Here is a 27,630-nt window from a genome sequence, read left to right on the forward strand (position 1 = left end):
TACCAGCCTTTCTTTTATGGTCAAAAACCTTGTGTTAAAATTTCATAGATTTCTATTCACTTTTACTAAAGTTAGGGTGCGAAAACTAAAAGTATTCGGACGACGACGACGACGACGACGCCAACGTGATAGCAATATACGACGAAAATTTTTTCAAAATTTGCGGTCGTATAAAAATATAAAGAATAGAACAAAAATAGTAATTGAATGAAAAAAACTAAACAAGAGGTGTTTAAATTTACAGAATAGTGAAAATTTGTATTAAAAATAAAGAATACAGAAAAAGATGACATACATTTTGTACCATCCTACCGATACTGTTAACAGTTATTAATTAAGACCCTCTTTAACTTCCAATAACTCAAAAGACCTAAACATTTAAATTCTAAAGCTAGAATTATGTAGACATATCATAGACATGTCTAAAGTAGGTATCGTAATCATAAAAAAAAAAAGAGTTATCTTTCTTTATTTGGGTGTTGTACATTAGTATGTATGGTCGGGTTATGGTTCTGTGTATAAGAGTGAGTTGTTCCCCTTTTGCCTGTTATTTGTATTTTTGTTTGTGACGTCATCTTTGTCAGATTAAAATGTAGAAATGGAAGCTGATGTGGTTTTTTATGTGTCCATATGTATCACCTCCATCCATGCTACCAGATCTATTCTCCTAGTCTGTAATACAAGTGTGCTCCTTCTTTGGAGGATTAAACACAGTATGTAGAAGAGGAAAATATTATTAACAATGGCGGTTGATTTTGTCATTTGACATTGTCATATCATAACTGAGGGCAGTCAAAGACAAATTTCTTCTGAATTTGCTATCTTTTAACAGAAAAAAAGTAAAACGATTTTTTTAACAAGTTGATTATGATTTCGACTTCCTGTCAGTTTCTCTTTCTTCATGCAACTACGGTTAACATTGCAAATTGTGTTGTCCTATGAACATTTCTTCAAATGAAATAGACAAAATGCCGACTGACCAATTCTTTTTGATTTAATAAATAACCCATCAGATAAATGGATTATCTGTAACAACAGATTATTACACCTGTTGTAACCATTGATTAGCTTGGGTCGAAACAGTCATCAACTTGGTGCCAGGTAAAATTTTGTACAATTCTTTTTAAACTTTTACCAATTAAAATGAAAATCAATATATATATTGTCAACAAATAAAAAAATTTACGTAGGAAAATGTTGCCGCCAGAAATATCGCCAGCAGCAGTATTTTGTCGCCATATGAAATAAAAATTCGCAAATTGCAACATTGGTGATGCACAGCGCGGTCCCTGTACATTCCTTCTATTAACTTAAGTGACAATTTTCAATTCAATTTTTTTTTCTTTCTTATGTGTCCATTTTTAATAGCAATTTTTTTTTCTGATTTTCATCTGTCATGTCTGTAGTTAATTAGCATGTTAAGTATAAATGTTTGGTCAATTAAAAGCTCTACATTTAAAAATCTCTGGATGATATAGTCCAAATTGTGAACAATAATTTGTTGTCTTACCATCTGATGCTAACAGTGTTCTTCCTCCATGATGGTAACCACGGTTACTTCCATCTGATCCTATAGATCCTATCAAAGACCCAAAAGGATTGAAAGCAAGGATGGAAAACATAAACACACACAAAGCAAATCTAGATTTGTCTGCCATTCCTCCTACAACAGAACCGGAGTCTGATGAATCTGAATCTGAACTAGGGCTTGGAGTCATGTCAAAGTCATAGGATCCTGGAGGACTGGGTACAGGAGAACCTTTCAGTGAATTGGGAGGAGTTATTATTCCAGTCTTTAGCAAGTCTTCAACATCTGAAACAAGTTCAAAATGCATAGTTATAATTGAGAAAAAAAGATAAATATATAGTAAATATCTACCAAAAGAATATACAAACTAAAAAAATAATAGTAGTCTTAGTAAACTTTTACTTGCCAAGGGTAAGCCATTCATTAATGTTTTTGCATCAAAACTTGATAGTTTGCCTGACTTTTTATAATTTACTTAAGACTTGAGTATATTCAAACTTATACTTACTATGCTTTTGTCCCATTTTCAAAGCCATATTTTCTTGTTTTAGTCTGTTGTTAGCATTAATAAGGAACCTGATGTAGTCTATCGCTTTCTTCAATATAGCTGATTTGTTTAACTGTAAAATTAAGCAATTCCTGTAAAGACTTCAACTTACTGCAGGCATTATTCAATACATACATGTATATATACAATTTAAATATTCTTCAAATAATGTGTGGAAACAGCTGATGATAACTCAAATTTTTTGTCCATGGAAACATATACAGTATATATAATATTCTTTTTGGCCCTTATTCCTAAATGTACAGGGATATTAACCCCAAACTGACACCAAGCCTTCCCTTCATTATATGGAACCTTGTGGGGGCTATTCCAGAAAAAAAAGTATGGGTGGGGTTGGAAGGCAGTTTTTGTCAGCACCCTCCACCCAGACAATTGCAGTTGAGCATTATAGTGTGAAAAATTGCTCTGATACACATCACCCATGTATTATTAATACAATGTGCCTTCCAACACACCTCCCCCCCTACATTTTTTTCTGGAATAGCCCTGGTATAATATCAGAGAGATCCATACAATTAAACAGAAGTTATTGTCCCGAAACTTCAAAAATGCTCATTTTGGCCCCTTTTTGGCCCTTAATTTCTAGACTGTTTGCCCCATAACCCTTTAAATAAATCCCAACCTTGTGGGACAATTTCAGAGTAATTGAAATACTTATACACAACTTATTGTCCTGAAGGCTGAAACTAGATAAATGTATGTTTTGGGCACCTTCTGGCACCTAATTCCTAAACCGATGGGACCATAACCCAAAAATCAATCCCAACCTTCCTTTAGTGGTTATAAACATTGAAGTCAAATTTTATTGATTTCCATTTACTTATTCTTAAGTTATTATCCGGAAACCATCTGTCTTGACTCTTCCGACAACACTGGCGACGAAGAGATACCAATATATACGACCACAAAAATTTTGTGGTATTACCAAAATTAAATGATTTCTGACCACCTACACTTCAGAATATTTCAATATACCTTTGCATCAGTTCCTGCAACCAAATCCTTCAATTCAAGTATCTTATCATTGATGCTCAAACGGTATCTCTTTTCTATTGCATTATGGGTAGTACGTTTCTCTTTCTTGGGAGCTTTCACTATGGTACCAAGTCTGTTTATAGGAACTTTGTCCCCATCAACCACCTGTATTGGAATGCTTGCCGTTGTTAATATTGTACCAGAATTAGTGACGACAGTTTGTAATGGACTAACGCTGGTGGAAGGGACTGGAGTGCTAATGGTAACAGTAGGAATGATGGTTGGATGGGTGCTGAAAGTGGTGGTGCTGGTAGTATTGGCATTCGACTGAACATTTTGGGACGGTTTTGATGCTTGCTGTGCTTGCAATAAAAGCTGAAAATGAAGAGGAAAATGATTGAATTTACTAATAATTTGTCATTAAATGTTAGTTTTCTTTGAAGTTTAAATTCCGATACTTTTCCTACATTAACAGTTTTAGCACAAATTTTCATTCAATTGCTAAAAAGTTACCCATTGGCTGACACATTCTCCACAGTAAATAACACTATGTATAATACACAACATCTCCTACAGAGTAACATATTCTCCACAGTAAATAACACTATGTATAATACACAACATCTCCTACAGAGTAACATATTCTCCATAGTAAATAACACTATGTATAATACACAACATCTCCTACAGAGTAACATATTCTCCATAGTAAATACATGTAACACTATGTATAATACACAACATCTCCTACAGAGTAACATATTCTCCATAGTAAATAACATTATGTATCATACACAACATCTCCTACAGAGTAACATATTAAAGTGATCAGAACACCCACTGAACTGTCACCAACAATTATATCCTTAGAAATACAAATAAATGTAACAAGATTCAAGACAAAGAAGATGAATTAAGCCCAGTGATAAACATGATATATATACATGTACACAAAATACAGGATCAAGTACAGTCATATCCATTCCATTTCCATCAAGAGGAAAACTTCAAGAGTAATCATTTATTAGATTTACATTATTGATATACAAAATGTACTTGTAAATTTGTTATATATTCATATTTTCTTTTCAGGTTTGAATAATCTTAATATTCTCAAATTTTTATTTATAATCCCTTATGTTCACAAGTTTTTGGATGTATAAACATGCCTTAAACATTTTTTTTCTGGTAAGGTCATAATTTTTTTATGTAGGGTTCAACATTTTGTCTCATTAATTCAGCAAAGAAACTAACTGGCAAAAATCTTGAGGTAATTTAAATTGCACAAGGCCTTCAAAAACTTCAAAAACTGCACCTACATGGCCTAATGGTTAAAGTGGGGCTATCCGAATTTGCACTTGATCTGAGTTTTGTGGAAATAAGCAAGTATTGTGTATAATATTATAACATATGGTTGAGGCAAACTTAAGTTAGAAAACTGAAACAATAATTCAGCAATTTTTCCAATTGAACAGGTACAGATCTGGAACTCTTAAAACAGTTGAAGTGACACCACCAAAATTTAAACTTATATATAAATCTGTATTTTCATGTAATGAGAATTTTGTACAAGTTTCATAACATTAGGTTGAGGCAAACTAAAGATAAGAGAAGGGGAGTTAACTAAATGCTCCTTCTGCTTTGGCGGGAGGCATAAATTAAGGCATATTCTATAATGTGTGGTTTTAACTTTTGGACATGGTCACTTGCAGAAGGGCAAGTTGTAGACAAGTTAATGTTGAACCAGATTTCTGTTTCCGTACATGTACATGTGTTTCAACTATAAATTTTAAAATGCATTAAACTTTCAAACCTGATGCAGTTGTTGCAAATTGACAGGACTAATGGTTTGCTGTTGAACGATATTCTGTGGCTGTGTCTGAATGATGTTCTGAGTGGTCTGCTGCTGAGTATTCTGAATCACACCCAATGTCTGCTGTTGACTGCTTGTCTGTTGTAACAGCAGCCTCAACTGTTGTTGTAACTGAGCCTGCTGTTGTCGTTGTAATTGAGCTTGCTGTTGTTGTTTCAACTGCTGTTGGGCAAGGGCCACAACCTGCGCTTGTCTCTGCAATCTCAATGCTGCCTGCTGGACTTGAAGAGTTGGATGAGAAATGTTAACCACAGGCTGTTTATTAATGTCTACTTCTAAAAGATCTAAATTGTCAATGGATAGTCCTAAATTGTCTGCTGTTCCTGACAGCAGATTTGTATCATTAAGAAGTACATTTGAACTGTCGGAAACATTTGATAAGCCAAGCTGATCATCCAGATATGACAAATCACTAAAATTTTGACTCTCACTAAGAAAATCTTGATCTTGTTTTATTCCACTATTAAGCTGGTTGGCAAAAGGATCATTGTTAGTGGCATCATCTTGGAACATATATTTTACAATATCTGCAAAACAAAATCTTTCTTTATATTAAAAAAAAACTAAACTCATAGTGCATGTGCTCAGCAATACAAATAAAAATATACAGTACAAAAAAAATAATAGATTTCGGAAAGTTTTGTGGTAATAAGTATTGGGTAGAAGTCTTCTAACATTTGGTTGACGCTAACTTAAGAGAATGGAAACAAAATAAGTGCAGAATTTTTCCATAAATTTATAAACATGCATATAACTCTAGAATGATTTATGAGACACCACTTAAATTGAAGTTTTATCTGTGTTTTGTAATTATAAGCATTGCACAAAAGTTTCATAAAATTTGGTTTAGGCAAACTAAAGTTAGAAAACAGAAACCAACATTCGGACCTACATATGTGCATCCAATGTATCCGTGCACCTAGGACTTTTGACTTTATTTCATTCAACTGATAAAACCAATAATTGGATATTATTTTGTGAAGACATTCATAACAGTTTGTTTTTACATAAAATCTTGTTTGTATGGTTTTGCCCTGAAGATTTTGTGAAATGTGTGTCCAAAATTAGAGTTGCGCAATTGTCGGGTGATTTCCCACACTTCTTCCTTAAATAGCTTATTTTGAATAAGAGAAAGCATTCATAAAACAGCCAAACACACTGCCAAGGATGTAGTGCAAAATTTATTTCATTCTGATAAAAATTTGAACTAAATAAAAAAGAAAATTATCTCATGATGTAATTTTTTTAATTAATGGAAATTGGCTAAATATGGTAAATCTAGGGATTGCCGTTATAAATTAACTAATTAACTTATCAATTTTATTCTTTTCTATCCTTTCAGAAGGCTAAATCACTGTTATTTCAATCAGATGCTCCGCAGGGTGCAGCTTTATACGACCACAGAGGTTGAACCCTAAACAGTTGGGCAAGTATGGACACAACAATCAAGCTGGATTCAGCTCTAAATTTGGATTGTGATTAAATAGTTGACACAGCATAGGTTTCTGACACAGAATGTGGTCTAACACGTCTTATGAACTTATTTTTTTTTTTTTGCCTTTGAGCAATACACTATGTTGTTGAATATTAATCCTTTCAAAAAAATGTTTGAAGAAATTCTTTTTATTTTTGAAATCTGAAATGAAAAAAGTTTAATACCCCCCCCCCCCCCCCCCCAATTTTTTTTCCACATCCCCCGTTCCCTTATTCAAAACTGATCTCAATTCAAATTTTTTATGGAGTTTGCAACAATAAGTTAACTATTCATTTAAATACATATTAAAATGTAAAAAAAGTGCTTGTTATCACTTAATGGTAAAGATTGTTTTAATTTTTCAGTTGGTAGTAAAAGTGAATATACTTGTATATTGTATAAAACAATGATTTAAGTTGATTCAACTACTATTCTGGACAAAGAAAGGTAACTCCATTTGAAAATTTCTTGCTATTGTGCAATTGAAAATATTTGCTATTGCACAATACTGTGCAGTTGAAGATTTCTTGCTATTGCACAATACTGTGCAATTGAAAATTTCTTTCTATTGCACAATACTTAATATAATAATTTTGGATCCTGATTTGGACCAACTTGAAAACTAGGCCCATTATCAAAAATCTAAGTACATGTTTAGATTCAGCATATCAAAGAAGCCCAAGAATTCAATTTTTGTTAAAATCAAACTTAGTTTAATTTTGGACCCTTTGGACTTTAATGTCGACCAATTTGAAAACAGGACCAATAAACAGCTGCGCCATGAGCGCATGATACGCATAGTATAAATAGTTTCTGAGAAATTTTTAAGCAATACCCATATGTAGTTTTCGGAGACATGGTGAGAAACCCCCCACCCTGTTTTTTTAAATATCACTAAAATAAAATTTTGAATCACAACCAAAAAGCAAGGTTGGGCGGTAAATACTACCCCGGTATTTACCAGTGGTATTTACCGCCCTGGACAATACTCCCCAAGTGGTCAATACTGGCAAATACTGGTCAATTGACATTTTCATGGTTGTTTTTACTATTAATTGAAGTAAAAACTTGATAAATAGTTAAATATACTTAAACTTTAATTTTTATGCATGTGTCTGCGCTTATAAAATTCATTAATTTGATATGTTTTATTCATTTATAACACTTATTCCTACTGATTTAAAATTTAGTTATGTATTATGATATTGTATACTTGATATTACAATTTACATATATAATATCAACATTCATAAATCAATATATTTTTTATTCAAAATGTATGATTTTACAGGTAATTAAAATTAAAGGTAAATAAAACCACAGGTAAAAAAGTTACATGTGTCTTTTTACCTATCACCTGGCATTGCAAGGTGTGAAATTTTAATTACTGAAACAACAGCCCCCAATAAAAGTTGACAGCAGGGGCGGATCCAGGATTTCCAGTTAGGGGGGGGGGGGGGGGGCGCAAAGTTTTATGGAAATTTTTTGAGGTAAATTTATTGAAATATTCTTCTAAAGGAGTGAAATGTAGATACCTCGAACTATTGTGTGGTAAAATGAGCGAGAAACCACCTTCATCCTCACCTGACAACAATCTACTATCACCATAATTAACAAGAAATATATGAGCTTCTAGCCATTGAGACTACCCCAATTCATTTCCCAGAAAACGGGACTGAAGTCAATAAGGATAGATACAGACCTTAATCCGGAGTACACAAGCTGACCCTCCATATAAAAAATTAAAATTGAAGCGAATGTTATCTCAATGGTTGCTTGAAAATTGGTGTTGCATTCAAATTAGTCAATCGAATATCTTCAGGGGGGAAATGCAATAATGACGTACTAGTAATAGATTTCTATGCTTCCTATTGGATCCTCCGAACCAAATATAAAGTGACTAACCGACAGATGGACGGACAGAGGTAAAACAATATGTCCCTGTTCCGCGGAGAACCACAGATTTGTGATATATGCGCGATGGCAAGGTCTCCTATAAATCTACAAAATCTCCTAATTTACTTACTAAGGGATTCATATTGCATATATATGAGCGAGTTTATAAAGCTACAGTTATAAAGCTGCAGCCCCACAAACAGAAGCTGTCAGAAGATCATGCAAAACCCAATCTACAATCAAGACACCAGCACTTGTTGTAAAATTATCTATAAAGCAATATCAGGTAATATCTTAACTAAACCTTGAAAGACATGGTGCTGGTAGTTGTGACATAAAGAAATACAGAACACGGCCACAAATAAATAACTGTTTTGCACATCGTCAATGCAATATGTGTTAGCCAATTGTACCTGGTTTCAATAAGGTGAAATTTAACTGCCTTTATACTTAAGAATTACTTTAACACTCCATAACAACAGCCCTGCATGCAAACTTAGTCAAGACGATTGAAATGTGAAGAGTTAACAGAGACAGGCGGACCGACGGACGTAAAGAGAGACAAGACAGATCACAATTGCTCACCTGGCCAATACTAGTATTATATTTTGCAAACGAAAATTTCCACTTTAACCAGCAATGTTTAATTGTCCTTTCATGATATCTATTATTTTTTTACTTTACTGTGTTCGCCACAAATAACTAAAATCAGAATGAGGTGCATTTACGAAGTTTTGCTTCTTTTCTTGGCATCCCAAGCAAGTAATACAGTACATAATTCGGCTAAATGTTTAGGTTGCAAGTGAGAAATAAACATAGACATAAATACAAATTGATAAACTAGCCTTTTGCCTGAAACTGTATTTCTATCTTTCATTACGGATATTATGAAAGAATCTCACCTGTCGACTGTTTTCTCAACCCTGTCATAATGAAATTGTCAAAGTGAGTAAGGGATGTTTTGGAACTTCGATTATCAAAGAATTTGATTATAAAAACCACACATATAATGTAACATTTGTTTTTACTTTAACTACTGAAAACCTATTAAATTTGTCATCTAACGCAGCTCTGCATTTGACACCTTCCAGGGGTGGATTCAGGATTTCAGATTTGGGGGGGTGGGGGGGCAATGTTTATATTTGGAGAGCAGAGCGAGGCAAAAATTTTTTGAGGTCATTTTTTTGAAATATTCTTCTAAAGGGGTGCAATTAACTCACAGACAGATATCAAGATCAAGGGTCCGGAAACGGTCATATTTGCCAGTCATGTCCTAAACTGAAACTATAATGTCCTTAACTTTTAATTGGGATTTAGGTCAAATTTTATTTTTCTACATTAATAATTTCTGTCATTTCGTTGAGATCGACTTTCAAAATCGCCATTTTGAACATATTTTTGTTTAGTTATTGACTTCCTGTAATTAAACTGCCACTCCAATAAAGTGTTATAATCCTGAAGGCCCTCCTAATAACTATATTAATGCCTTGGGGAGCTATTGGCTAATGATTGCTAATCTCTTTAATTACCTGTGTTTTTAATTCATTGTAATTCACACCTGGCAATTAATTACAAGCTCCTAACTATTATTATAACGAAATAAAAATTCCATACCAACTGGCTTCAATATTTAATTACTCAACAAGTCAGACAATTGTCAATTATGATTTAAAATCAAATTAAAACTTGGTTTAATTTTGCAGAAAAAAATATTTTTTTACTTCTAACACACGTGCTTTGTTTACTATGTAATACACATGCCTGAAATTCTCTTCCACAGATTTAGACAATTAATCGTAAATTTTAAATATTTCATCCTAAATAAAGCCAGTGCAACTACTTTAATTAATATTCTTACACTATTAAAGATAAAATATTAAAAAGCCGATGATTTCCTGTGATTTGGATAAACAAAACTAATCCCGGAAATGAGTCCTGAATTGTTCGTTTTAGTATTGTCGCAGTACATCCGGTTTGAATTTTGACTTCAGAATTGAAAGAAACGTAAGTGATAACTGAGAATATTATCGTTTTGAGTCATTAAAATCATTTTATTTTTAAACTGCTGCCTTCCCTTAATTGCCCTTGATCGATTTTTGGAAAATGGTAGGACAAATCATGAGATAAATGCGATGCAACAGTGAAACAAGTTTGTTGATGCTACGAACATGACGATCGAGTATGAGCATACTCATAATGAGTCTCATGCAGTAATGTGATTTTGGCAATCATCTTTTGAAAAGGGGTATCAACTTTTAAGTTGTATGAAAATGACCGAAATTAGGTGAAAAATTTCCGGATCCTTGATCAAGATATCAAGATTCTCTACATTCAAAAGCCATATCAGTTTTTGGCCAGGAATCAAATGCTTAAAGTTTGGGCATAGTGAGTCAATAGTGGAATATTTGAATAATTTCTCTCATCTTGAGATGATGTACATGAGAATAAAAAATATTTTTCATCATCAACTTCATTTGAGGTGCACCTGAGACATATTCTGTCTTGTCGGAGATTACCCTGATAGCTTGTTGTGTATATGTTGTGTATGGTGCAATGTGTTATGTATGGAGTGACTGGTGTCTTCTTTATTACATGGCAGATAAAATAACAAAATAAATGAAGAATAATGTGGTTTATATTCAAAATTCAACACAACTCCAATAATTTACACCTGAAACCTGTTGATTACCTTAAAATGCAGGTAAAGTGGGGTGCTCATTTTCGCCACATCTTTTCATGTTTTCTACAGTTTATGTTCAGGTCTAACTGTTTTTGAAGTATACTGATATTTCTACATGAAGATAACTTCAAATGCAAAATATTCTTAAGCTTGAAAACATGTTTGTTTGAATATAATCATCTGAAAAGTGAGATTCAAGGGTGTTTGAAATTTCCTGATTTTTGGTCAATGGGGGACCCATATTTGCCGTTTTTACACATCTATTTAAAACCAAAAAAAACGCAGCTTTAAACAACATTGATCAAATAAATTTCATTAAAGATGAATAGCAGACATTTCATAGGTGTTAAGCACTGAAATTTAGTGCATTCAGCCAAAGAATTACTTAGAAATACTTCTTTGAAGTCGTGTTTTTTCTTCAGGAAATTGGCCAAAACCGTTTTTCAGTCCTTTACAGTAGGGGCCGCAATTTTGTCTCAAGTTTTAAAAAAAAATTATATTTGTTATATTATATCATTTACCGGTATATGTCTTCCATTTCAGCCATCCTTTGAAGTTTTTACACCTTAAAATCATAAAACGGTGAAATTGTGTCCCTGGCGAATATGGGCGCCCCACTCTAGCCTGATAAAAAAATTACTATAATAATTGCTTCACATTGCAGTTCATGTAAATAAATGTGTGCAGCCAACAAGAACTCGATGAGCCATGCATGATGCTTGTAGCTATAGTACAGTAACTGGTCTCTGGAGAATAAAGAAAACATACATTGTTTTCAATATGTAAATGTTACTTGTTTCATTGAAAATGAATCTAGTCCAAATAATTATGACATCTTGAAAGGCTAGTAGAGTGGGGCGCTCATATTTGCCATGGACACAATTTCGCCGTTTTATGATTTTGAGGTGTAAAAACTTCAAAGGATGGTTGAAATGGAAGAAATATGTCGTTAAATAATATTTTTATAACAAATATGATTATTTTTGAAAATGAGACTAAATTTCGGCACTGATGGCAAAGGACCGAAAATGGACAACGATTTTCAGCCAATTTCCTGAATGACAAAAACGATTTCATAGAAGCATTCCTTAGTAATTCTTTGACTGATTGCCCTAAATTGCAGTTATTTGGTTTGAAATAGATATGTAAAAACGGCGAATATGTGTCCCCCATTGACTAAAAATAAGGAAATTTCAAACACCCTTTAATCAAACTTTTCATATGATTATACTCAATAAAAACACGTTTTCAAGCTAAGAATATTTTGCATTTGAAGTTATCTTTATATAGAAATATCAGTATACTTCAAAATCATAAAGACCTGAACATAAACTGAAGAAAACATTGAAAGATATGGCGAAAATGAGCACCCCACTCTATTATATTTTTTTCTTTTACGCCTTACATCATTTTTTTTCTTTGACGACTTATAGAAAAAATATACCTGAAGGAAAACACCCCTCCCTCTTCCCCTCTGAATTCATATTTACAAGTCCTGAACAAATCTTTAGTGTCACCCAATTTGGCCAAGGCGTCAAAGAAACGAAATATAATAGCCTTTCAAGACGTCATAATTAATTGGACTAAAAGTTTGGATGCCCTCCACAGCAATACAGAGATTGCTGAAACAGCTGATTTTATACGAAAAACAGTTCATGCAAAAGATGACAAAACCCTACAAAAAAGTAAACAATGGCAGGTAATTGTTGAATCTTCTTCTTCTTCTTCTTCTGATATACAGTTACAGCTTCATTATTATTGAAGATTACGAACTGTTGCATGCGCGGAGTATATGATTAAAAAAAAAAAAAAAAAAAAATATGAACAAAAATTTATCTTTAACTTATTAGAATGCTTGGTGATATTTACATGAAAGAAAACAACAAGTGATTAAAAAATATGTACATTGTTATTTATAGAATTAAATTATGTTGTGGAGAACAGTTGGTGTCAACTGATCTCTGTAAATTTCAATGGTTTGACTTGCTACCACAACTTGTGGCAACAAGTTCCATTGAATGATTGTTTGCGGAAAGAATGACCATTTGTAGCTGTCTTTAGAGGTGGATATTTGCCTAAAAGTTTGAGTATGTAATTTTCTTGTTCTAGTATCTGATGGTATGAGGACTAGTGATGGGATTGCAATGAGTCCATGGATGACCTTGTAGAACATGATAAGTCTGGTTTTGAGGCGGCGCTCACAGAGTGAGGGCCATTGTAGTTCGTTTAACATGGATGTAACACTACTGGTGTTGTGGTAATTGTTACATACATATCGGGCCGCACGCCTCTGTACCATTTCTAGCTTATTTTTATAATCTGCTGTGTGTGGATCCCATAGACTACAGGCATATTCAAGTTTTGGTCTCACTATTGATTGGTAAGCACGGGATTTGATACTGGAGTTAGAAATTTTTAAGTTTCGCCTTAGAATTAGACGGCATGTAAAACCACTTACCATCAATATCATTTAATGCAACATTATCTAAATCATTTTCACAAATCATTTCCACTCCATTCTCTTGTAAACCTTCCATTTTTAGTATGAGGTTACTTCTTCGCTACATTGCCATGTTTTCCTTTTCGTGTTGTTCGATAGCGCCACGAGTTTTCAACCAATTAAAATGTGGTATGAGATGGGGTGATTTTTTCGTCAACAGATATTTGTCATAAATTAGTAACATGACCTTTAAACTTTCATAACAGTCTCGAGACTTGTCATCAAAATTTGATAATAAGTCCAGAGAAATTCGAATGACGACCTTCACCTATCTTTTATATGCAAATTTTTCATTATATGCCGACGTGCTTTGGATAGATAACAACTCGGCCTCATGACAACTCGACCCACTCTTCCAGTCGTATGCATTCAGTTCAGTAAACTTCTTCGTTTAACTAAAATGTCCATGGTATAAAAGGGAAACATATTTTCATAAATATCATATGGTTGTGTGTGCCATCAAGGATTTCCTTCTAACTATACAAATCCTTGGTGCCATACAGATGAAAATTAAAAATACAGCCGCCCTAAAGCATTAACGTAAGGGTACCCAATTTAGGCAAATTGCACCGAGTACCCAAATTGCACCTATTTAGAAAAAAATAGCAATAAAAATCTTGCAAGATTTCCTAGAGACTAAACAAGTTGTATTTTTATGATTTGATACTATGCCCGTCTTTCAACATAGGTAAACATATTTAGTTATATACACAAAACGTTCACAGTATTTATCAACAGATGTGGACTGTTTACTGAAAAAAACAAAATGTACGAAAACGTCACCATGCGACGTCATCAAAACGTCATCTTTTTAAAATTGGCAAATACAATATATTATAAGTATCCATTTCGTAAAATATGAATAGTAAGCATGGACAAATATCCAATTGTTCAAAATATTTGAAGAAATTAAACAAAAGCTCGGTTATTAGACTTTTGATGATGTAAATTTAAGCATGGATGCAATCTGGGTACTCCTCATTACAGAATCATGGATAGTTTGGAGGTTGATTTAAACCCATTTTTTAATGACTCAATATGGACTAAAAATTAAATTGGTGTACGTATATGACAAAGAAGGATAGGGCTACAAAATAAACACAGTATGGACATTTTTTTCCTGATCATAAAAAAACGTAGGTGAAAAAACTGTCAAAATAGGTGCAATTTGGGTACCGTCACGTTAGACATAATAAATCAGTAACTATTTCCAGCTGAAATTGAGATGTTTTTATGATTTATCCTAATTTTTAGTCCCATTTCTGAGAAATCTTTACTATTACCATTTACAGAAAAAGGTATCTTTCATTCTACATAGTTGACAATTCTGGTTATCAATTAAAATATCAAATTTTAAAAATAATTTAGAACTAAACTAAAAGAATAAGAATTTTATTAGTTTGAAATCCAAACAATAGGATTGTTACTAAAATACACAACAAAAACAAACAAACAGACAGGCATATTAAAATTACAGAACGATAGTCATTAAACACTACAATCATGTAGCATTGAAAGAAAAACAAAAACATAGATTATTAGATTAACATAATATGACTATTTCTAAAACATGTTCAGTTGTAATACTACATGGAAGTTATGAAATTATAAATTATTCTATGTTCAGGTCTGTGCGCACCACTTAAAGTAAGGGAACTGCAATTTGATTTGGGGTTGGGTTTTTTTTTGGGGGGGGGGGGGGGGGGGCTAGAATGAAAAATGTTGTCCTGCATTTTTTTTAATCTCTGTCTTGAATTTTTATTATTCACTGTATATATATATATTCGGTCCTGCCTTCTTTTTTCTAAAGTTTATCCTGACTTTTTTTTATATAAATTGTCATCCTGACTTTTTTTGCTAATTGTCTCAATTTCCTGGCTATTTTTTTTACTCAGTACTCCTGTCCTGTCTATTTTTTCAAATCCATGGTTGGAAACCCTCTTTTTGAATTCATGGTTGGACACCCTCTTTTTGTTTGAAGTTCCCTACCAAAACTTTGCCTTATGATAACGATTATCATGTTATTAAGGGTTGAGATATAATTCATCAAGCACATTTACTATTTTTAAACGACATTTGACGATATCACTAAGATAAATGTATAAAATTGAGAATGGAAATGGGGAATGTGTCAATGCGACAACAACCCGACCATAGAGCGACAGACAACAGCCGAAGGCCACCAATTGGTCTTCAATGTAGCGAGACTTAAACTCCCGCACCCGGAGGCGTCCTTCTGACCTTAAGCTGCTTCAGCTTCAGCTGGCCCATAAAAAATATATATACTAGTTCAGTGATAATGGACGTCATATTTAACTCCGAATTATACACAAGAAACTAAAAGAAACAAGAGTGCACACACTAAAATGTCTCGCCTTCTTTAGGGGGCGACCATTTGATATTCTAGGGGGGGCCAGGAGGATTTTGAAAATAAATAACTCAGCCTTGATAATCAATAACAACTGTCATATAAGCTTAACATAAACCAAGAAAACTAAACATTGACCAATGGACCAAACCCACAGGCACTTGTCTCAGAACTTTTTTTCCTATATACCTAAAGTTATAATAAGGTATATAGGATTTTTTTTTCTGAGACAAGTGCCTGTGACCAAACCATACCAGGCAGACACGATATAAAGCTAACAATTCTTCCATACAACAAATATGGTTGACCTATTGCATATAGTTTAAGAAAAATAGACTAAAACACAAAAACTTAACCCTGAGCAATGAACCGTGAAAATGAGGTCAAGATCAAATATAACCTGTGCGACTGACATAAAGATGAAAAAATATTTCCATACACCAAATAAAGTTGACCTATTGCATTTATTATTAGAAAAAAATACCAAAACTCAAAAACTTAACTTTAACCACACTGTAAAACAAGTGTTTCAAAATAAAACACTTTCAAAACACATATCAGACACAGCTTTTAATCAATTTTAAGTGTTTAATTCAAAGCACTCCATGTTTTATATAAAACGTTTGAAATGTTTTATACACTAATCACTAATGTTTGTTTTTTCAAAACACACATGTTTTGTTAATAACACTATAATGTTTTACCTAAAACACTTCAGTGTTTAATATAAAACACTTGAAGCAGACACACTTAGGCAGCAACCATTTGATTTTCTGGGGGGGGGGGGGGGCTATGGGTTTTTTTCTTGACAATTTTTTTTTTCTCGCCTGCGGCGAAAAACAATATATTTTTTTCGCGACCAGTCGAAAACATTTTTTTTCTTTCAATTTTAGCATTACATATAGTGGCAGCTGAGGGTGAAACAAACATTTTTTTTTCTCAGAATCAAAAACAAATTATTTTTTTCTCCAAAAACTGGAAACAAAAATTTTTCCAAAAAAAAACATAGCCCCCCAGAAAATCAAATGGTTGCTGCCTTATAAAACACTCTTAAGTGTTTATAAATGACATATGTTTTTGTTTAAACACAGGACTGTTTTTATGTGTACACAGCATGTGTTTTTGCATTGTATGTTTTGAAATGTGTATTTTTAAAATGTGTTTTTGCTAAGCATTAGTATTGTTCCTTTTTTCTCTCCAAATGACAAGATCTGTATGATTGGCTTGTATAGAAAATCTTACCACTAACATTTTGTATAGGCATCATAAATACTGATAAATAAAAGTTTGAAATTTTATTCATTGAAATTATCAGTTGGACATGTACACCTTACAATCCTTCCAAACACCAAATATACTAGACCTATTGTTTATAGTATCTGAGATATGGACTTGACAACCAAAACTTAACCTTGTTCACTGATCCATGAAATGAGGTCGAGGTCAAGTGAAAACTGTATGACAGGCATGAGGACCTCGCAAGGTACGCACATCAAATATAATTATCCTATTACTTATAATAAGAGAGAATTCAACATTACAAAAAATCTGAACTTTTTTTTCAAGTAGTCACTGAACTATGAAAATGAGGTCAAGGACATTTGACATGTGACTGACGGAAACTTCGTAACATGAGGCATCTATATACAAAGTATGAAGCATCTAAGTCTTCCACCTTCTAAAATATAAAGCTTTAAAAAGTTAGCTAACGCCGCTGCCGCCGCCGTAGTCGCCGCCGGATCCATATTCCTATGTCGAGCTTTCTGCAACAAAAGTCGCAGGCTCGACAAAAATCACTATAAAGGACAAAAACTCCTTAGGAGGTCAATTGATCAATTTCCGCCATGTTGACTTATTTGTAAATCCTACTTTGCTGAACATTGCATTGCTGTTTGCAGTTTTATCTCTATCTATAATTATATTCAAGATAATAACCAAAAACAGCAAAATTTTCTTAAAATTACCAATTCAGGGGCAGCAACCCAATATCGGGTTGTCAGATTCATCTGAAAATATTAGGGCAGATAGATCTTGGCCTGATAAACAATTTTACCCATGTCAGATTGCTCTAAAAGCTTTGGTTTTTGAGTTATAAGCAAAAAACTGCATTTTACCCCTATGTTATATATATTTAGCCATGGCGGTCATCTTGGTTGGATGGCGGACACCGGACACATTTTCTTTAACTAGATACCCCAATGATGATTGTGGCTAAGTTTGGTTTAATTTGGCACAGTAGTTTCAGAGAAGATTTTTGTAAAAGTCAACGACGACGGACGATGGACGCCGGACGCAAATTGATGGGAAAAGCTCACTTGGCCCTTCGGGATAGGTAAGCTAAAAATCTGATATCTTTTTTTTTTTGCTAAATCAATGATTAATAAATAATGATTAGCTTTTAGCAGCCGGTCCAATTTTGTCAAAATAAGCTAAAAAACATTGATTATGTATTATTCACTTGCAATTGAATAATTCGACCTCATTGAATCCATATTCATGTGAACTTCAATTTAACCCCTTAGCTTGAGATTGATATTATAAACACATGAATTGTATGTATATAGTTATCCAATTACTTATAATAAGAGAGAATTTAACATTACAAAAAATCTTAACCTTTTTTCAAGTAGTCACGGAACCATAAAAATGAGGTCAAGGACATTGGACATGTGACTGACGGAAAGTTCGTAACATGAGGCATATATATACAAAGTATGAAGCATCCAGGTCTTCTACCTTCTAAAATATAAAGCTTTCGAGAAGTAAGCCGACGCCGCCGCCGGATCACTTTCCCTATGTCGATCTTTCTGCAACAAAATCGCAGGCTCGACAAAAACTTAACACTGAGCAATGAACCCTAAACATCAGGTCATATAAAACATGCGAGACTGACATAAAGATCATAAAATATTTCCATACACCAAATTTAGTTGACCTAATGCATATAGTATTAGAAAAAAAGACAAAAAGTCAAAAACTTAACTTTTGACACTGAACCATGAAAATGAGGTCAAGGTTAGATGACACCTGCCAGCTACACATATACACCTTATGATCATTTTATACACCAAATAAAGTAGACCTATTGCATACAGTATACGAACATCAGACCAAAAGATAAAACTTAACTATAACCACTGAACCATGAAAATGAGGTCAAGGTCAGATGTAACCTCATTTAACCTGGTGTCCTGAGAAACACATCTACAATGCACCACAGTAACATGTAACCTGGTGTCCTGAGAAACACAACTACAATGCACCACAGTAACATGTAATCTGGTGTCCTGAGAAACACAACTACAATTCACCACAGTAACGTGTTACCTGGTGTCATGAGAAACACAACTACAATGCACCACAGTAACATGTAACCTGGTGTCCTGGGAAAAACAACTGCAATGCACAACAGAAATGTGTAACCTGGTGTCATGAGAAACACAACTACAATTCACCACAGTAATGTGTAATCTGGTGTCCTGAGAAACACAACTACGTACAATGCACCACAGTAACGTGTAACCTGGTGTCATGAGAAACACAACTACAATGCACCACAGTAACATGTAACCTGGTGTCATGAGAAACACAACTACAATGCACCACAGTAACATGTAACATGATGTCCTAAGAAACACAACTACAATTCACCACAGTAACGTGTTACCTGGTGTCATGAGAAACACAACTACAATGCACCACAGTAACATGTAACCTGGTGTCCTGGGAAAAACAACTGCAATGCACAACAGAAATGTGTAACCTGGTGTCATGAGAAACACAACTACAATTCACCACAGTAATGTGTAATCTGGTGATAAAACTTAACTATAACCACTGAACCATGAAAATGAGGTCAAGGTCAGATGTAACCTCATTTAACCTGGTGTCCTGAGAAACACATCTACAATGCACCACAGTAACATGTAACCTGGTGTCCTGAGAAACACAACTACAATGCACCACAGTAACATGTAATCTGGTGTCCTGAGAAACACAACTACAATTCACCACAGTAACGTGTTACCTGGTGTCATGAGAAACACAACTACAATGCACCACAGTAACATGTAACCTGGTGTCCTGGGAAAAACAACTGCAATGCACAACAGAAATGTGTAACCTGGTGTCATGAGAAACACAACTACAATTCACCACAGTAATGTGTAATCTGGTGTCCTGAGAAACACAACTACGTACAATGCACCACAGTAACGTGTAACCTGGTGTCATGAGAAACACAACTACAATGCACCACAGTAATGTGTAACCTGGTGTCCTGAGAAACACAACTACAATGTACCACATTAACGTGTTCCCTGGTGTCCTGAGAAACACAACTACAATGCACCACAGTAACATGTAACCTGGTGTCCTGAGAAACACAACTACAATTCACCACAGGAACATGTAACCTGGTGTCCTGAGAAACACAACTACAATGCACCACAGTAACGTGTTCCCTGGTGTCCTGAGAAACACAACTACAATGCACCACAGTAACGTGTAACCTGGTGTCATGAGAAACAAAACTACAATGCACCACAGTAACATGTATAACCTGGTGTCCTAAGAAACACAACTACAATTCACCACAGTAACATGTAAATTGGTGTCCTGAGAAACACAACTACAATGCACCACAGTAGCATGAAACCTTGTGTCCTGAGAAACATAACTACAATGCACCACAGTAACATGTAACCTTTTGTCCTGACAAATACAACTACAATGCACCACATTAACATTCAACCTGGTGTCCTGAGACATACAACTACAATGCACCACATTAACATTCAACCTGGTGTCCTGAGACATACAACTTCAATTCACACGGTAACATTTAACCTGGTGTCCTTAGAAGCACAACTACAATGCACCACAGCATCATGTAACCTGGTGTCCTGAGAAACACAACTACAATGCACCACAGTAACATGTAACCTTTTGTCCTGACAAATACAACTACAATGCACCACAGTAACATGTAACCTGGTGTCCTGAGAAACACTACAATTCACCACAGTAACATGTAACCTGGTGTCCTGATAAACACAACTACAATGCACCACAGTAACGTGTAACCTGGTTTCCTGAGAAACACAACTACAATTCACCACAGTAACATGTAACCTGGTGTCCTGATGCCTTGAGAAACACAAATACAATGCACCACAGTAACGTGTAACCTGGTGTCATGAGAAACACAATTACAACGCACCACAGTAACATGCAACCTGGTGTCCTGAGAAACACAACTACAATGCACCACAGTAGCATGTAACCTGGTGTCCTGATGCCTTGAGAAACACAAATACAATGCACCACAGTAACGTGTAACCTGGTGTCATGAGAAACACAATTACAACGCACCACAGTCACATGCAACCTAATGTCCTGAGAAACACAACTACAATGCACCACAGTAACGTGTAACCTGGTGTCATGAGAAACACAACAACAATGAACCACGGTAACATGTAACCTGGTGTCCTGAGAAACACAACTACAATGCACAACAGTAATGTGTAACTTGGTGTCCTGAGAAACACAACTACAATGCACCACAGTACTGGTAACCTTTTGTCCTGACAAATACAACTACAATGCACCACAGTAACATGTAACCTGGTGTCCTGGGAAACACAACTACAATGTACCACAGTAACGTGTAACCTGGTGTCCTGAGAATCACAACTACAATGCACCACAGTAACATGTAACCTGGTGTCCTTAGAAACACAACTACAATGCACCACAGTAAGATGTAACATGATGTCCTAAGAAACACAACTACAATGCACCACAGTAATGTGTAACCTGGTGTCCTGAGAAACACAACTACAATGCACCACAGTAACATGTAACCTGGTGTCCTGAGAAACACAATTACAATGCACAACAGTTACATGTAACCTGGTGTCCTGAGAAACACAACTACAATTCACCACAGTAAAATGTAACCTGGTGTCCCGAGAAACACAACTACAATGCACCACAGTAGCATGAAACCTGGTGTCCTGAGAAACACAACTACAATGCACCACAGTAACATGTAACCTTGTGTCCTGAGAGACACAACTACAATGCACCACAGTAGCATGAAACCTGGTGTCCTGAGAAACACAACTACAATGCACCACAGTAACATTTAACCTGGTGTCCTAAGACATACAACTACAATTCACCACAGTAACATGTTACCTTTTGTCCTGACAAATACAACTACAATGCACCACAGCATCATGTAACCTGGTGTCCTGAGAAACACAACTACAATGCACCGTAGTAACTTATAACCTGGTGTCCTGAGAAGCACAACTACAATGCACCACAGTAACATGTAACCTGGTGTCCTGAGAAACACAACTACAATGCACCGTGGTAACTAGTAACCTGGTGTCCTGAGAAACACAACTACAATGCACCACATTAACATGTAACCTGATGTCCTGAGAAACACAACTACAATGCACCACAGTAACATGTAACCTGGTGTCCTAAGAAACACAACTACTATGCACCACAGTAACATGTAACCTGGTGTCCTGAGAAACACAACTACAATGCACCACAGTAACATGTAACCTGGTGTCCTAAGAAACACAACTACTACGCACCACAGTAACATGTAACCTGGTGTCCTGATGTCATGAGAAACACAACTACAATGCACCACAGGTACTTGTAACCTGGTGTCCTGAGAAACATAACTACAATGCACCACAGTAACATTTAACCTGGTGTCCTGAGAAACACAACTACAATGCACCATGGTAACATGTAACCTGGTGTCCTGAGAATCACAACTACAATGCACCAGAGTAACATGTAACCTGGTGTCCTGAGAAACACAACTACAATGCACCAAAGTAACATGTAACCTGGTGTCCTGAGAAACACAACTACAATTCACCACAGTAACATGTAACCTGGTGTCCTGAGAAACACAACAACAATGCACCACAGTAACATGTAGCCTGGTGTCCTGAGAAACACAACTACAATGCACCACAGTAAGATGTAACCTGGTGTCCTGAGAAACACAACTACAATTCACCACAGTAACATATAACCTGGTGTCCTGAGAAACACAACTACAATGCACCACAGTAACATGTAACCTGGTGTTCTGAGAAACACAACTACAATGCACCACAGTAACATGTAACCTGGTGTCCTGAGAAACAAAACTACAATACAACACAGTAACATGTAACCTGGTGTCCTGAGAAACACAACTACAATGCACCACAGTAACATGTAACCTGGTGTCCTGAGAAACACAACTACAATGCACCACAGTAACAAGTAACATGGTGTCCTGAGAAACACAACTACAATGCACCACAGTAGCATGTAACCTGGTAGCGGGTTATTTAAAAGTGTGCACCACATTTTTTATGTAAAAAGGGAGATGATACCTTAAAGGATTTGTCTGAACAGTTCTACCTATTGTATAAGGGAGATAAAACCTTAAAGATAGAATTGTTCAGACAAATCCTTAAAGGTTTTATCTCCCTTATACACTGAGAATAATTGTCCAGACAAATCCCTAAAGGTTTTATCTCCCTTATACACTGGGAAGAATTGTTCAGACAAATCCTTTAAGGTTTTATCTCCCTTATACACTGGATAGAATTATTCAGATAAATCCTTTTAGGTTTTATCTCCCTTATACAATGGGTAGAATTGTTCAGACAAATCCCTAAAGGTTTAATCTCCCTTAAACACTGGGAAGAATTGTTCAGACAAATCATTAAAGGTTTTATCACCCTTATACACTGGGTAGAATTCATCAGACAAATCCTTAAAGGTTTTATCTCCCTTATACACTGGGTAAAATTGTTCAGACAAATCCTTAAAGGTTTTATCTCCCTTATACACTGGGAAGAATTGATCAGACAAATCCTTAAAGGTTTTATCTCCCTTATACACTGGGTAGATTTGTTCAGACAAATCCTTAAAGGTTTAATCTCCCTTATACACTGGGAAGAATTGTTCAGACAAATCCTTAAAGGTATTATCTCCCTTATACACTGGGTAGAATTCCTCAGACAAATCCTTAAAGGTTTTATCTCCCTTATACATTGGGTAGAATTGTTCAGACAAATCCTTAAAGGTTTTGTCTCCCTTATGCACTGGGAAGAATTGTTCAGACAAACCCTTAAAGGTTTTATCTCCCTTATACACTGAGAATAATTGTTCAAACAAATCCTTAAAGGTTTTATCTCCCTTATACACTGGGTAAAATTTTTCAGACAAATCCTCAAAGGTTTTATCTCCCTTATACACTGGGAAGAATTCCTCAGACAAATCCTTTAAGGTTAAATCTACCTTATACACTGGGAAGAATTCCTCAGACAAATCCTTTAAGGTTTTATCTACCTTATACAATGGGTAGAATTGTTCAGACAAATCCTTAAAGGTTTTATCTCCCTTATACAATGGGTAGAATTGTTCAGACAAATCCTTAAAGGTTTTATCTACCTTATACACTGGGTAGATTTGTTCAGACAAATCCTTAAAGGTTTAATCTCCCTTATACACTGGGAAGAATTGTTTAGACAAATCCTTAAAGGTTTTATCTCCCTTATACACTGGGTAGAATTCCTCAGACAAATCCTTAAAGGTTTTATCTCCCTTATACACTGGGTAAAATTGTTCAGACAAATCCTTAAAGGTTTTATCTCCCTTATACACTGGGTAGAATTCCTCAGACAAATCCTTAAAGGTATTATCTCCCTTATACACTGGGTAGAATTCCTCAGACAAATCCTGAAAAGGTTTTATCTCCCTTATACACTGAGAATAATTGTTCAGACAAATCCTTAAAGGTTTTATCTCCCTTATACACTGGGCAGAATTCCTCAGACAAATCCTTTAAGGTTTTATCTACCTTATACAATGGGTAGAATTGTTCAGACAAATCCTTAAAGGTTTTATCTCCCTTATACACTGGGAATAATTCCTCAGACAAATCCTTTAAGGTTTTATCTACCTTATACAATGGGTAGAATTGTTCAGACAAATCCTTAAAGGTTTTATCTCCCTTATACACTGGGAAGAATTGTTCAGACAATTCCTTAAAGGTTTTATCTCCCTTATACACTGGGTAAAATTGTTCAGACAAATCCTTAAAGGTTTTATCTCCCTTATACACTGGGAAGAATTGTTCAGACAAATCCTTAAAGGTTTAATCTCCCTTATACACTGGGTAAAATTGTTCAGACAAATCCTTAAAGGTTTTATCTCCCTTATACACTGGGAAGAATTGTTCAGACAAATCCTTAAAGGTTTTATCTCCCTTATACACTGGGTAAAATTGTTCAGACAAATCCTTAAAGGTTTTATCTCCCTTATACACTGGGTAAAATTCTTCAGACAAATCCTTAAAGGTTTTATCTGAATTCTCCCTTATACACTGGGAAGAATTGTTCAGACAAATCCTTTCAGGTTTTATCTCCCTTATACACTGGGTATAGAATTGTATAGACAAAACTTTACAATTCTACCCAGTGTATAAGGGAGATAATACCTTTGATGATTCGTCTGAACAATTCTACCCAGTGTATAAGGGAGATAAAACCTTTAAGGATTTGTCTGAACAATTCTACCCAGTGTATTTAAGGAATGTATGTAATATTTTTTCTATCTATGAAGAAATAACATAAAAAATTTGGTGCACACTGAATAACACGCATAGCAGGTTATTTAAAAGTGTGCACCACATTTTTTATGTTATTTCAAATAGACAGAAAAAAATATTACAGTCATTTCTTATAATTTATTTCTTAATTCCATTTTAAACCGTAGAAAACCATGAAAAAACGTTGATGACATCACGGTCATATGACTAAATTATGTCTATGCCACTCTATGGGCTCATAACAAAATAACGTCAGCCAATCAGAAGACGCGTTACATCAAAAATTAAATTATAAGGGAGATAATACCTTTAAGGATTTGTCTGAAGATTTTGATATTGTTGCATTATGTTACATTTTTAAAAACTTGCTGATAATTTTAATTTTTCTTTTAAAAGTTTCTTTTTTTTTATATAGTTTTCCAGATAATAGAAGAATAAATTGCTTTGCCGAGCACAGCTGGATATGACCACAGAAGTCCAACCCAAAACACTTGGGGCAAAAATGGACACCATATTTGCACTTGATACAAGTCGGAACTTGGATTGTAATTAAATATTTGACACAATATATGTTTCTGACACATTATTTGTCATCTCTGTGGAAATGGAATAGGAGATGAATTTCATTATCTTTTTAAATTTCAAAAACAGGAAATAAAACTGCTTAGAAATAAATATATACCACAATATTATACTGCAAATACAACGGAGTACAGATTGAAACAGCTTTTAACATTTTGTCATGTAGAACTTTACAAAAACTAAATAATATTTTTTTAAATTCTTTCACGATACTTGTGATTTATGTTAGTCCTTTTTTTTAGTTGAATGTTATGGTAGTTTGTAAATTGACATTTTGTTATATTTTACCATGTATGTAGCATTATTATGTTTAGTGTGAATGAATAAACATGTGTATATATGATGTCCTCTTGTACACCTATGTGTCTGAGGTTTATTAATAAAGTATTGTCTCTATTGACACAGAATAACTGTAGTGAAAGAACTTGAATTGGTTATGTGATTTGAAATTATATTCCTTTTCTAGCTTTTGTGCAATACACTATGCTGTTGCCAATTGACCCCCTCCCCATCTCATTTTTATGGCACATAAAATAAAATTTTTTAAGAAATTTTCTTTTTCATTTATAAAAAAATTGTTGGGACCATAACCTCCAATTTCAATCCCAACTTTTCTTTTGTGGTCATAAGCCTGGTGTTTAAATTACATTATATTTACTATCCAAATTTTTTCGGACTATGCAAACGACGACAATATGATTCCAATATACATCAGCAATTTTTTTGACCGTAGTATAAAAATGTGTCATTCAAGGACAATTATAACTTTTTTATTAGAAGAATCGATGAATATACACAGTAGATAGATCTTGACAATAAAATCATCTGACAGAATTTCTTTATCTTCAGTGGTTTTCAAAATAAAAGACAAATAGATATAAGAAAATCTGGTTTGCCAATGAGAAAACTCTCCATCTAGGTCACAATTTGTAAAATTTAACCATTGTAGGTCAAAGAAAGGTCTTCAACATGGAGCCTTGGCTCACACCAAAATAGCAAGCTATAAACATAAACATGTGTTACCCTTTTGTTCTATTTTCAGCCATGTCGACCTTGTTAAACAAGGTCGACATGGCTGAAAATAATAGTAGGCAGACAGCATCAACAGGCAAGTTTTGAAACAAGATACCAAATAATGAATGTAACTAGATTTGCCTACATTTGGTTCAGTTGTAAGTTAAACAGACAACAGTTATTGTTGAGAATAGCTCACTTGACCTATGGGTCAGGTGACCTTAAAATGTGACAAAGTTACATACGTATGTGCAGAACAATCAAAAGAAACAACCAATAAACTTGAATATCAAGTAAACTTTATTTTATTCAATTAGAGTGTATCAATTCATCATGCTCTAGGGGTTCATTTCTCCATACTGTTATCTGTGGCTCCGGATGCTTCCTTTGTTTCACTGGATCTTTGTACTTAAGGTATACTGTACTTCTAAACTTCACTGATTTTGTATTGTTTATCTGAAATTGAAAGGAAGAAAACATTTTATTTTTATTTTAAGACCATTCCTCATAATAGAACCACAAA

The 27,630-nt window shown here is 34.5% G+C and overlaps 2 protein-coding genes across 3 annotated transcripts in view; both read right to left on the reverse strand.

The window, feature by feature from the left end:
- LOC134697285 (sterol regulatory element-binding protein 1-like) overlaps positions 1-13,665 on the reverse strand; it is a 36,233-nt gene extending 22,568 nt beyond the window's left edge. Inside the window, exons 1-5 of the mRNA XM_063559462.1 lie at positions 13,453-13,665; positions 4,885-5,471; positions 3,072-3,446; positions 2,037-2,148; positions 1,511-1,813 (exon numbers count right to left, since the gene is read on the reverse strand). Coding sequence (XP_063415532.1) covers positions 1,511-1,813; positions 2,037-2,148; positions 3,072-3,446; positions 4,885-5,471; positions 13,453-13,531 — 1,456 coding nt within the window. The 5' untranslated portion in view covers positions 13,532-13,665. The remainder of the gene's footprint in view (positions 1-1,510; positions 1,814-2,036; positions 2,149-3,071; positions 3,447-4,884; positions 5,472-13,452) is intronic.
- Positions 13,666-27,384: 13,719 nt separating this feature from the next.
- Positions 27,385-27,630, reverse strand: part of LOC134696273 (large ribosomal subunit protein bL9m-like) — a 48,544-nt gene continuing 48,298 nt past the window's right edge. For both annotated transcript variants that reach the window (XM_063557972.1, XM_063557973.1), the window contains exon 8: positions 27,385-27,563. In XM_063557972.1, the coding sequence (XP_063414042.1) occupies positions 27,417-27,563 (147 nt within the window). In that variant the 3' untranslated portion in view covers positions 27,385-27,416. The remainder of the gene's footprint in view (positions 27,564-27,630) is intronic.

The sequence above is a fragment of the Mytilus trossulus genome, chromosome 14 (assembly GCF_036588685.1).
Source record: "Mytilus trossulus isolate FHL-02 chromosome 14, PNRI_Mtr1.1.1.hap1, whole genome shotgun sequence".
In the NCBI taxonomy this organism is placed as follows: domain Eukaryota; kingdom Metazoa; phylum Mollusca; class Bivalvia; order Mytilida; family Mytilidae; genus Mytilus; species Mytilus trossulus.